We start from the raw sequence: 13738 nt of genomic DNA, 5'->3' as shown, positions 1-13738 counted from the left end.
CAAAAAAAAAAAAAAAAAAAAAAAAGAAGGAATTGGAGAAGAGGGAAATTTTATTAGTGGGTGTTCTTAGGAATCAAGACAAATAAAAGTGACTCACATGCCATGTATTAGCGATATGCTTAGAATGGTTTGGGGACCCAAAAGATAGCATGATGGTGAGGGCAGCCTGTTTCTAAGGGAACCTTAAGGTTTGTCTCAGAAATTACAAATAAAAAGAAAGCATTCCCATGCCCAATAAATAAAGTTTGACTTGGACGATTCAAGATGATATCTTAAATTTGTTCAAAGCCATAGACTTTCAATTCCTGGAAAAAGTTATTTTTAACCTTTTAGTAACAGAAAGAACCAGGGCAAGTGGGAAGTACCTATTTAATTATATTTCTGAAATGGTATCAGTTTGAGGAAAGATCTCATATGCTGGTGTATTTGTATACTAAGTGGCTGTCTATACCAAGCAATTTATTTTGCTATTCACTTGATAAGAAATGCATTAAGATTTCACTTATGCTTTAGTTTCTTTTTTTTTTTTTTAATGCAGAGGAAGTATCCCCTTACCCATTAATCTATGACCTAGTTGGATTCAAAAGGAAATTTCATAAGAGTACAAAATATTCCTTTAAGACTGAGTCTGGACTCAGGGCCAAACATAGCCAGCCCCCATGGACAGCCTGTGTTTTCCTTCCTGTTAAAAGATGGTCTCAGAATAAGACTATTTCTATTATAGAAGCAGTGGCAATTCAAATTGCATTTCTCAATATGTTCAAGTCAGTGACTTTAAAAATTCATATCCAAACTTGTATCACTTTCTTTTTTCTGACTTATTTCCTAGTCTTTTAATTTTTTTAACATCTTTTTTTTTTTTTGCGGTACGCGGGCCTCTCTCTGTGTTGCCTCTCCCGTTGCGGAGCACAGGCTCCGGACGGGCAAGCTCAGCGGCCATGGCTCACGGGCCCAGCCGCTCCGCGGCATGTGGGATCCTCCCGGACCGGAGCACGAACCCGCGTCCCGTGCATCGGCAGGCGGACTCCCAACCACTGCGCCACCAGGGAAGCCCTAACATCTTTATTAGAGTACAATTGCTTTACAATGGTGTGTTAGTTTCTGCTTTATAACAAAGTGCATCAGCATACGTATACATATATCCCCATATCTCCTCCCTCTTCCGTCTCCCTCCCACCCTCCCTATCCCACCCCTCTAGGTGGTCACAAAGCAACGAGCTGATCTCCCTGTGCTATGCGGCCGCTTCCCACTAGCTATCTGTTTTGCACTTGGTAGTGTATATATGTCCATGCCTCTCTCTTCGTCCAAGCTTACTCTTCCCACTCCCCGTGTCCTCAAGTCCATTCTCTACGTCTGCGTCTTTATTCCTGTCCTGCCCTTGGGTTCTTCAGAACCCTTTTTCTTTCTTTTTTTTTTTTTTAGATTCCATGTATATATGTGTTAGGACACGGTATTTGATTTTTTCTTTCTGACTTACTTCACTCTGTATGACAGACTCTGGGTCCATCCACCTCACTACAAATAACTCAATTTCATTTCTTTTTATGGCTGAGTAATATTCCATTGTATATATGTGCCACATCTTCTTTATCCATTCATCTCTTGATGGACAGTTAGGTTGCTTCCATGTCCTGGCTACTGTAAATAGAGCTGCAATGAACATTGTGGTACATGACTCTTTTTGAATTATGGTTTTCTCAGGATATATGCCCAGTAGTGGGATTGCTGGGCTGTATGGTAGTTCTATTTCTAGTTTTTTAAGGAACCTCCATACTGTTCTCCATAGTGACTGTATCAATTTACATTCCCACCAACAGTGCAAGAGGGTTCCCTTTTCTCCACACCCTTTCCAGCATTTATTGCTTGGAGATTTTTTGATGATGCCCATTCTGACTGGTGTGAGGTGATCAAACTTGTATCACTTTCATCTTGACTTTCTGTACTCAAAGTAGTTCATGAATTATAAATAATATTCTCTCCCTAATTCATTTTTGTTGGTTTTTTGAACCTTATGAATTGTGCATTGATTTGTGAGATGTAAATTAATTCTTCATTGACTTTTGCCCTGGAAAGTTGATGTTATAGCTTTTCCTTAATTTTTCTACCCATTCCAGAAGAAGAATAAAACAATGTGTTCGCCTGTCTTAAGAATATTTTGAAGGTTAAGATGAAATCAGTTAAGTTTTTGGTCCTCCTCAGAGGACAATGCAGATAAATAGCAAATGTTTAAAAATTGATTATTCCACTGTGCTACACTGAGACATTTTGTGCAGTCTCTGCAGGTATAATTCGGCACCTGTATTGTCTTGCTTTCTAAGACATAAGGAAATTGAAGCCTACAACTTATAATTCTATTTCTTGTTAATAATGGAGCTCAACTTAGAGCATGCAGAGCAAATAGTGGTTTAAATTAGTTTTGCACTTGAAATGAACAGCACAAATGGAAGTTTCACTGTGGGGGAAGCATTGAATTAGATCTAGATTTTATCCAAGGCTGGTAATTACATTTTCAGGTTAATCTTGCTGAGTCTGAGAGACGTAACATTCTTTTTGATATTCTTCTTTGACAGAGTAAGCATCAGGGTATTTTTTTTTCCCCTTGGTGTTTCGTGTGTATGAATTATGGTGGGGGAGGGGTGAATTGTTATATGGTGTAAGTTATATAATATGGTATAAATGATTGACTATGAGGCTTTTGTTATTTAATCAAAATTAAAGGTACCATTCAGAAATTGTGTTTGTTTTCTAGGGACACAACCAAATCATAACATATAGCAGACCAATCTATTTTTGTGTGCTGTGTGGCCTTATTTTGCTTCTTGATACTGGGGCCAAAGCCAGGTACCCTCCCACTTACATTGTGTATGGCCTGAAGCTCTTCTCTCCAGGGTCTCTCCAGTCGGCTAGGGACTTCTTAATAGGTGAGTTCATTTGGGGGTTGTGGGGAAGAATATAGAGGTGGGAGGGTATTTCTCCCCGTTATTTTTTGAATCCCTCGTTGGATAAATTTTCTTACTTTATTATTGGATCAAGAGATGTGCATTTGTCTCTTGGCTTGCACACTTTCAGAAGACGGCCTGGGAGCCAGAGCCCCAAGCATCCAACAAGGGCCTTATTCTAAAGGATGTTGATATCCATGAGCAGGGAGCTGCAGCATCATAATATCTGAAGACTGGTGGCTGAGGTGCCTGATGTGTGGCGTCATTGGGGCTCCCCAGGGTGGAGGCGATTTTGCCATTAGGGTGGCAGCCACAGCCCCATCTACACGGCACAGATGCTCTGGTAACATGTGAGTGGACATGGTTCTCAGTCCAGATGGAGTCCTGGATGTGCCGTCACCCAGCCTTCCATTGGTGCACTTTACTTGCCTTAAGGTCTAGGCAGTGTTTGATGTAAAATGCTCCATTTACACAAGTGACCTTCATAATATAAAGGTGTAGAGCCCCAGCTTTGGAGGCTGATGGCTGGCTGTTTGAATTCCAGCTCTGCTTCTTTACTAGTTGTGTGACCTTGAGCAAAATTCAACTGTGATATGGGGACAAAAATAGTACACACCACGGAGACTGTTGCAAATTTTAGATCAATTGGTATATTTAAACACATAGAAACGTGCCTTTAACCAGGTATTAGCTATTATCATCTTTATTATGCGAAGAGGCTGCCCCACTGTGGGCCCGCAGCTCCGAAGACTTGACTGACAAAGCTCTGAGAATTCTTGTGATGACATCCAGAGGTTTCCACACCTGCTAACTTGTGATTATCTGATCCCATTGACCAGATGAGTTGATAAAGGACAGTTACCAAAGACACCACCCCCTAGATCTGTTACTTTCCAGCCAGAAATTTTACTCAAGAGGAGATTGTCAAAGCCATCATTAGGACCAGCACAAGGGAGAAACAGGAACTGAGTATGTGTGAGGTTGTTTACCATCATGTGTCTGAAGACGCTCTTGTGCCTGTCACGCGGAGGAAGTGGTCCTCCTCTGGCTGGTGCTGGGGCATGTGGAATCGCGGCTGGAGTTGTGCCTTATGGGTGATAATCTCTGTTCCCCACTGCCACTCTTGGTTTCTGCTCAGACCACCAACGTACCACAGTGCAGAGAGGCACCAGAGGAAGAGGAGGGGCAAGGGAGACAGGAAGATCTGGTGCCTGCTGCCTTATTCTGCTCCCAGGGAGGAAGGAGTTGAATGAGAACCAAGGGTAGGAGATGAGTCCAGTAGCCATTGAGCAGGTGGGAAGGATGGAGAAGCTCTTGGTCATATGTAATCCAAGAAGAGAACATCAGATAACAGAACAATACAAGGAGGAGAAAGCACAGTGACAAGAGACAAGGAATCTGGGGGATAAAATTGGCACAAGAAGAAAGACAAAGTCAGTGGTGGGACTAGTTGCTTTTGTAGGCTGAGGGGTGAGTTAAGGAAATAGAAACACTCAGGGTGATATTCTTACATAATTTATTTTCCTTTTATGATATTTCATGTATGTTCAGAATATCACTTCTCTTTCATTATAAGGAAAAAAAATTTTTTTTTCCCTCCAGTAGGAAAGTGAAGGGCCTTCTTAGTCAGTGCTCATTTCCTTTGCTGACCTCTGCGCTGAAATTTTTATTATTTTCCATTTGGGTAACTTCAGCAAAAGCCTATGAGTGAGACTGGCTTTGTAATCATCCTTTGGATGAGAAAGCCCAGAGGTCTTCAGTTCTTAGAACCGTATTTCAAGAGGAGCAGTAGCAAAGCTGGAGTGTGCCCTGAGGAATGTGGCCACATGGGCCACACTGGGTCTGCACATGGGGCGAGGGAATGGGGGCGTCCAGCCTAGAGGAGAAATGCTTGAGTCCTAGAGGCACATGTGATGGCTGTAGGTGGTTCAAAGACTGCCAGGCCAAAGTGGGAGGGATTTTGTTCTCTGTTGTTCTCTGTTGGTGTAGCTGTAGTAACTAAGTCCCAGTGGCTGGTGGGTGGATTTCGGCTCACTGGAAGACTGGTGTTGTGGTTTGGTGTAGAGCTGTCCAATAGGGCCGTGGGTTGCCTAGTGATACGAGAAGTTCCCTGTCGTGGGAAGAACCCAGGCAAGCTGAGACAGCCATCACTTGTAGAAGGGTTCCATGCACTGTATGGGTTCTTTATCAGATGTGATGGGTCCTTTTTCAGATGTGAGAGTTTGATGTTTTATTTTAGTCTTTAGGACCATAATCCCTTACCTACACTAACACAGCTTCAAGGATGTGACCCTTGGAGATGGTGGAGGTTTTGTAACCAGCGGCTGAGATGGATCCACCCTCATCTGCACTCCGAGACTCACATTTCCGTGTCTTGTGTAAAGACTTGTCTCTTGGCCCCAGGAATCCATGTCAGCACAGTGTGCTAATACACAGATACGGCATGTAGGAGACACACAACGTATACAGTCCTACCAAATTCATAGTCTTGGTTTTACTTCCATGTTATTTTAATTCTGCTTACCTCCCCCAAGCCCCGACCTGCAAATGTAGTAATGAATATTACTCTTCACATAACGGAAGAAAGAAGCAAGTTCCAATGTTTTTATTTATGCATCGTGCTTGGAAAGAAATGGGACTGTACCTGAAGTTTCTGCAACGAGGAGTAGGGAAGACGTGAGAGAAAAATTACAGACCCTCTCAGCAGTACGCTGAGCAAAAAAGTCTTTGTTCACAGGGAAAGTTGCCACAACCACAGGGACTTTTTGATTTTTTTACTTATGGAAAAAAGGACAAAATCATTTCGACAACTGCAAGCGGAATTTTCTAGCCGTCCTCCCGATGCCTCTTCGTTCACGTGCGCGGCACCCTGACATTCACGTGGCCTCCACCTTCTTCTAGTTCCACCTGCGCGGCTCTGGCTCTATAAAGGCGAGAGGTTTCCTCTGTACTTCATCCTGGGGAAGACCTAGACCCTGGGCTCCCCGTCAACTGCTGTCCGTCCTGTGCTGTGTCATCTGGCTCCTGCTCTGCAGGCACAGCCAGAGAATCCTCAGTTAGGACTTCCTCGTGTCTCGTACCATTTTCTTTTCGCCCAGCATCATTCATCGTGTTCCAGTTCTTTGCACTTTATTAGTTTGGGTTTTATTGCCTAATGTATTTCTTAGAGAGAATACTTTACCCACGTTTTGCTGCAGTTTCCAGTATTTGTCTACCATTATTACATTATTTCACACCCATACTTTTCTCTGAACTTCGTTTTTGGTAGTTTTCATCGCACACAACACTTGAGAATGTGGACTAATGCCCGTGACGAGTGCAGCGTACCATCTAATCTTCACTGCTGGGTTTTGAGTCCCAAACTTAAGAAGAGAACTAGTCAGTTTGCTTAAAATCATATGAATTAAAATGTTCATGCTCAAAACTGTATGTTCCGCTATTAAGTGTCTGTTTATTTCTTATATCTTTCCTTTCATATAAAAACTGAAAAAAGAAATTGTCATATAGTTATGACTAGCAGATCCGTATTTGTGTCTTATTGCTGACTTTGGTTTTTTTTTAAACTTTATTGAAGTTCAGTTGATTTACAATGTTAATTTCTTCTGTACAGCAAAGTGACTCAGTTAAACATATATATATCAGTATATTCTTTTTCATATTCTTTTCCATTCTGGTTTATCACAGGATATTGAATGTAGTTCCCTGTGCTCTACAGTAGGACCTTGTTGTTTATCCGTCCTATATGTAATAGTTTGCATCTGCTAATCCCAAACTCCCATTCCTTCCCCCGACCCCCCCCTTGTTATTGCCGGCTTTGATTGAGAAACGTATTACTCACAGATGCTTTGGGTTTTCACCATACTGTTAAAATCTTGCCACAGACAACATTACAACAAAATCACCATGTGTGTCAAAATATGGCTCCAATCCCAAACAAAGGCCCGTTTATCATAGCCATGTTCATTACATAAAATTTTATTTCCACACATTGTTGGAACAGTTTCTTGGTATTGTTGTAGTTGGGTTTGCCCCATTTTACTGTAGTGGGGTTAACCCACGATTAGCCAGAGAATGGGACACATAAATACTCTCATCCCTACAATTTCACTGTGGAAAGTTTGCATTTCCAGTTTTTCAGAAATAGCTGAAACGCGGTCCCCATCCTCCCTTCCTGCACTTTTCACTGCAGTTTTTACATGGGGTTTGGACATAGTTCCATGTTTAGGCATCTTAGATTTCAAATCAAATTTCCTTAGTTTTATTAGGGTTTACCAGTATCAAACTTCATTGACTTTCCACCCAGTAAACTGAGACAGAAAGGTAGACAGATGTACTGTGGCACCACTAATGGGAGTTTCTGTGTTTCTCTGAAACCCAACTCAAATAGGATCGAGAAAGAGAATGATGGGGAAATTGCTGTAAAATGCAGCTCAACTATGCGTTATTTCCCTGAACAAATGATCTCTGTGAAGCACTGAATTATAACGTATGGATTTTTCATCCAATTGCATTGTTACAGTTTGGGAAGCTGGCGTTTTCCTCTCTTCAGGCAGTGTCCCTTTCACCTCCCAGGTGACGTGCGCCACCTGAGAAGCAGGCCCTTCAGTGTCGCACCGTCATGGCTGTGGGATTTCTTAGTTCATCACCACTCTCCCTTGCTGCTCTGTGGGTCTGAGGTTCTGACTGAAACCTGAGTCTCCACCGGGTATTTAGAACAGAACACACACAGCAACTCAAGCCCTGGAGGTGACAGAAGCACAAAGCAAGGAGCCTTGCAGGAAGAGACCCTCTAACAACTGTGCTTGGGTTTTGCGTGATCCTGTAATTTTCCTGGTCCTCTTTCCCCATCTCATTTCCCCTAAGTCCCAGTCTGTCATTGCGAGCTGAGGACCGATCTATGCTCTGCCCACCATCCCCATGTGTCTGCTCAGTCCCAGGCCCGCCTCTTCCTCAAAAGCAGCACCTTTATTACTTCCACGGGCCTGTGTGGCTCAACCTCCAGCCTCCTCCAGCGGGTAGGGGAGAGGAGGCCGTATTGCCTCCAGGACCTGGGCGGGGTGGGCTGGGCTGAAAGCGGGGAGGGAGGTGGGACTGCAGCGGGAACCTCGGCCACCTTTCCCGCACGCTTACCATCAATTTTGTCTGTTCACTTCCAGTATTTCTATATTGCTTCCCTGCAATCTCCCTCCTTGGGCTCTTCCCGCAGATCAACACTTTCTGCATCTATCTTTTGGAGCAAATCGACATGCTGGTTTTTGGAGGTTCTGGTAAGTCCTGTTCATTCTGTTCATCCTGTAAAAAAGTCTGAAGTTCAGATAAGGGCTAAGTAGCCTCAGGCGTGGAATGAGGTCTGGACAGTTAGGTTGTCCTGAGCCTTTGTAGGACCTCAGCTCTGGTCGGTCAGGTTGATGGTGGGCCCTTCTAGATTCACTCATCCAAACTGAAAGTGGTCCACCCAGCTTGACAAGCGGAAAACAGGGAAGCATAGAATTCCATGAGCTTTGCACTAGGTTTAAGGCTCTTCTAACTATTCTTTGGAAAAGCCATATGTGTGACTGTGTGTGAATGTGGGTGGGTGGAGGTGAGTGTGTGTGGTGTGCGGGCCTGTACACACAGGCGACCTGTGTCCTTTCATTTGGTGTGTACTTTAGATTCCAACCAAGGTGGATAAAGCTTCATCTGATGCTTACTTGGAGACTTTAACCAGATTGCTTACCTTTAAAGTTTACTCCTCTCTAAATGGAGACTAACGTGCTGATCTCATAGTGTTGCTGTAAGGATTCCATGAAATCTGTACATAAAGCACAAGAGTGTAGAGGGCAATTAATTACTGCTGCCACCTCCTTGTATACACACAGACACACACTCACACACACAGGAGTGATTTCTTGTTCTTTTTATCTATCTGTCTATCTGTCATCCATCTCCCTGTGTCCTTATCTCTGTCTCCATCTCCATCTCCATCTCTCTCCTTTCTTCTGTTGAAATTGCCATCCCTGAGCTTTCCGGGGCCAGCAGCTTCCAATGTAAGCAACAAGGTCTCCCCACGTCCACACTGACTGGTTCACACAGCCTTTCAAGAATGTTATCAAAAGTTCTTTCTATCTGTGGTCCTCCCGAGTTGTTAAGTAACGGTCAGTGTCTTTCTAGTACTAAGAGGCACTCAGGGCTTTTTGACTGCCCCGTAGATTGATTTTTTTGCCCCTTTCACAGGCATTTTGCACTTGAAAGCTACAAACTTCATTTCTTCTTCTTTTTTTAAATTTTTACTGGAGTATAGTTGATTTACATGCAAACTTCATGTCTTACAACATTTACTGACCGTGAGACTTGCCAGTCTAGAAGGGAACTCTTGGCGTTTGTGTTCCAGCTGTTTCGGGGATGCTGTCGGCCGTTTACAGCGTGGCCCGGAGTGCTTCCGCCGCAGCTGTGCTGCACGTGTTCTGCTTCAGCGCCGTGAAGGTAGGTATGAGGCCCAGGGCTTTCTTCTCACATCCACTGAATTAACTGCATTTTAAGTAAACAAATGTCTCCTCCAATTTCAAGAGAAATGGGATCTGAGCACATTAGGAATAACAGGGCCTGGCGGATGAAGCCTCAGTGGTTTAGAAGATGCATTAAGATACCCGATTTGCCACGGAGCACAAAGCCCACCTGGTCCGACCCCCTGCCCCCTCCAGGTGTCTGCCTGGCTCGGTCAGTTACTGACAGTGGGCGGGGCTTCTGCTCAGCATGGTAAAGGGATGCAGTTGCATCAAGCTTTATGGACAGAGAACAGGAATGGCTATGACAGTAAAAAATTTTAGAATCCAGGAAACAGATGGACCATAGATTTATCCAGATGGAGAAAGTTAAAACCCAGGCTGGCAGCAAGGGAAACCTACGATGATGAAAAAACAAGATAAGCATTAACTTTAGGAAAACAGCAAGAGGTATCAGAAAAGCAAATGGTACATGCGTAGCTCAGCTGTGAATATTTTGTATCTATGGCGATCTGAATAAGAGTTATAACTGTAATGGCAGAATGGGGGAGATGAATGTGTGTGTGTGTGTGTGTGTGTGTGTGTGTGTTTGTGTGCATGCGTGTGCCCCTCTTGGGGAGGTCTTTTTTTTTTTTAACATCTTTATTGGAGTATAATTGCTTTACAATGTTGTGTTAGTTTCTGCTGTATAACAAAGTGAATCAGCCATATGTATACATATGTCCCCATATCCCCTCCCTCTTGTGTCTCCTTCCCACCCTCCCTATCCCACCCCTCTAGGTGGTCACAAAGCTCCGAGCTGATCTCCCTGTGCTATGCAGCTGCTTCCCACTAGCCATCTATTTTACATTTGGTAGCGTATATAATGTCAGTGCCACTCTCTCACTTCATCCCAGCTTACCCTTCCCCCTCCCCATGTCCTCAAGTCCATTCTCTACGTCTGTGTCTTTATTCCTGTCCTCCCTCTTGGGGAGGTCTTTTTTTTTTTTTTTTAAGGTTTTTAAAATAACATTTATTTCTTAGAAGTTAACATGTGCATAATAGGAAACCAAAGAACACAAGGAGCAAAAACCAAAGCCATCCATCATTACAAGTCCTGGGGAAGTCTTAATCTTGTCTTCCACATTAGAAAGTCAGCAAATAATATCTGAAGTTGAAAAACGATCAAGAAATAACAAAACAAGCATGTTATCTGGAAATATGGAAGTAAATAGACGAAACAATAGCACATATAACGTGTTAAGGGGCATCTTCAATCCGTAAAAAAGTAATTAATTTATAGTATACATATTTCTTGACTTTATGGACACCCTGCCCTTAATGTGTTACACCACAGGTACCTCTTTGATAAAATAAAAATTAAATGTAAAATAGTAAATAATATATGGCCCAAAGGGTTTTAAATATATATTATATGGCATTTATTAATTAACTTTTTAAAAGATTAGCTTAAAATCGTATTAAACTCATCAGTGTCAGTGGCAGAAAGATAACTGTTTATTCCCCTTTGTGGAAGAGAGGAATTCAATAATATGATCTTCTGATTTATCACATTTGAATTTCTCTGGGGTAATCAATGGAATTACCATTGATAATGGTAATTATCATTCCCTCCCTCACTCCTTCCATCCTTTCCATGTGGATATTCTATTTGTACATTAAAAAAAAAGAGAGCAGAAGAATCTTTTTCCTAGTACACAATGGTAATGCACATGCCTGTGGTGGCTCTGTTTGTTACCACATTTATGCTGTCATGTAGAGCAACAATTATATAACTAATCAGTGTTTCCGGGTTCTTTCTTTTGAGATACATTCCTTTATTCTGTCACAATACCCCAGGGATTTCATTCAGGAAAACTCCTTAGGTATTTTCTGAAAACCTCTTTCCATTGCCCTTTGTTAAAGGGTACATGACTGCCTATAAAATTTGGGGGCACAAACTTTTCCCTTATAGGACCCTTTATAATTTGCTCTGTTGTGTTCCAGTCTCTTTTTGTTTATTTTTTATTAATTGTTTGAAAGTCTGGTTCATTGAGATTATAATTTGTATGCTGCAAAATTCAAGTTTTTAATATATATAATTTGGTAAGTTCTGATACATATATATAGTCATGGAACCAGTGCCACAATCAAGTTATAGAATATTACCAACTCAGAGGTCCTATTGTATCCCTTTGTGGTCTGTCTCTTCTCCCTGTGTCAACCTTTGACCACCACTCATATGATTTTTATGCTTATAACTTTAAAAAATCAACTTTACACAATAAAATGCGCTTGTTTTAAATGTACAATTAGATGAGTTTTGATGAATGTGTCACCATCACAGTCATGATGTAGAACAATTCTACCACCACCAAATTTTTCTTCATTCCGCTCCCCAGGCGCAGGTTCCTGCAGCCACTGATCTCTCTGTCATTGTAGTTCATTTTTTCTAGAGCTTCACATAAATGGAATTATGCAATATGTAGCTTTTGAAGTACCTCTTTCAATTAGTGCAATGCTTCTGAGATCCAACAGTGTGTCAGTAGTTTTGTTTTTTTTTTATTGCTGAGTAGCATTTCTGTGGTTATTTCCAGTTACTGAAAATTATGAATTATATATATATATGCATATAACTTTATAATAAACTGCCAAACTGTTATCCAAAGTGTCAGTACCGGTTTCCATTCCCCTTATAATCTTTGAGATTTCCAAGTGTTCGAAATTCTTTCTAGCACTTAATGTTGTCAGTTTTTAAAAGTAGTAGCCATTCCAGCGTGTGCTAGTATCTAACTGTGGTTTTAATTCGTATTTCTCTAATAACGATTATTGTCGAGTATGTTTTCATATGCGTGCTTGCCATTTGTGAAAGATCATTGGTGAAAAATCTGTTAAGATCTTTCACTCATTTTAAAATTGCATCGTATGCTCTTATTGTTAAGATATTCTGGATATAAGTCCTTGATCAAATATATATTGCTCATATATTTTTTTCCAGTTCGTGGCTTGTATTTCCATTTCATTAACATTATTTTTCAAAGAACAGAAGTTTTAAATTATAGTGAAGTTAAATTTATAAGTTATTTATTTTATGGTTTGTACTTTTATGTTCTATCTAAAAATATTTACCTAATGCAAGGTTACAAATATTTTTTTCCTAAAAGTTTTGTAGTTGTAGCTCTTACATTTAGATCTGTGATCCGTTTTGGGTTGACTCGTGTGTATGAGATGAGGTAAAGATTGAGATTCACTAGCACAGTTGTTGAAAAGACTACCCTTTCCCCATTGGATTACCTTGGAAACATTGTAAAAGATCAGTTACTGGCTACTGGTTTATGGTCCAGCATGTAAGGAGTTTGGGAGTTATTACACCATCCTAAGAATAAGTGAAAAGCTGAACAAACTGAAAAAAACAGAAAGCTCTTCTTAGATCCATCAGAGAAGAGAGGCAGCAGGGCCAATTCCTGCTTCCCAAACTGGAGAGACAGACAGGTAAATACAGAGGAACAGGAACCCAGGAGCAGAAACCTCTATGGGAACCAGTACCAGGGGTAGGAAAACCTGAACAGTGATTGACAATTTGCTGGAGGCTCAGTGTAGACAAGTCTGAGGGTTAATAACTCCAGGTGAATCCAGTCATCAGGGAGCCCCACACTTTTGTGAGTTTCACCCCCACTAGCTCAACCAGGTTGTCAACAGTGAATATTGGAGGAAAACCCCTTCCTGCCTTCCGCAGGTAGAGGGGAGAGTAACCATTTTGAAATATACCAGAGCATTCTGTTCTTCTTAACTAAGCCTGCCTCAAGACTTTACTGGAGCCTAAACTATTGGGATTTTTTTCAGAGCCTAACTTACCTGGAGGAGGGGAAATACCAAAGTCCAGTTTGGCTGCAGCCTTCCATGTGAGGGAAGGGAAATACCCAACTCCAGCCTAGTCCTTTCAAGCCATTCTTTTCCACCTAAGGTGGGGGGTGGGACTCAGAAGCACTTGTGAAGTTCACAGTCCAGAGACACAGGGTCACCAAAAGACAGAGAACTAATCCCAGGACTGTAGAATACCTCTCCCCTCACACGTTAATACCGCATCACTAAAGGTCTGTTTACCATAGTTCCTTTTACCTGTTAATGTCATGTCTGGCTACCAAGGAAAAAATTACAAGGCATACTAAAAAGCAAAAAACACAGTTTGAAGAGAAATAACAAGCATCAGAACCAGACCTAGACATGGCAGGATGTTGGAATTATCAGACTGGGAATTCAAAACAGCTATGTTTAGCATGATCATAGCATGCTATGATTAGCATGCTAAGGGCTCTAATGGATAAAGTGTTCAGCAG

At 41.7% G+C, this 13738-nt stretch overlaps 1 protein-coding gene across 1 annotated transcript in view; it reads left to right on the top strand.

The window, feature by feature from the left end:
- PCNX2 (pecanex 2) overlaps positions 1–13738 on the top strand; it is a 277088-nt gene that overhangs the window by 75332 nt on the left and 188018 nt on the right. The window contains exons 13-15 of the mRNA XM_007466993.1: positions 2751–2922; positions 8097–8207; positions 9311–9402. Of these exons, the coding sequence (XP_007467055.1) occupies positions 2751–2922; positions 8097–8207; positions 9311–9402 (375 nt within the window). The remainder of the gene's footprint in view (positions 1–2750; positions 2923–8096; positions 8208–9310; positions 9403–13738) is intronic.

This window comes from Lipotes vexillifer, unplaced genomic scaffold, assembly GCF_000442215.2.
Source record: "Lipotes vexillifer unplaced genomic scaffold, Lipotes_vexillifer_v1.1 scaffold410, whole genome shotgun sequence".
Taxonomy (NCBI): domain Eukaryota; kingdom Metazoa; phylum Chordata; class Mammalia; order Artiodactyla; family Lipotidae; genus Lipotes; species Lipotes vexillifer.
The sequence above is the reverse complement of the archived record's forward strand: the minus strand, read 5'-3'. Positions and strand labels throughout refer to the sequence as shown.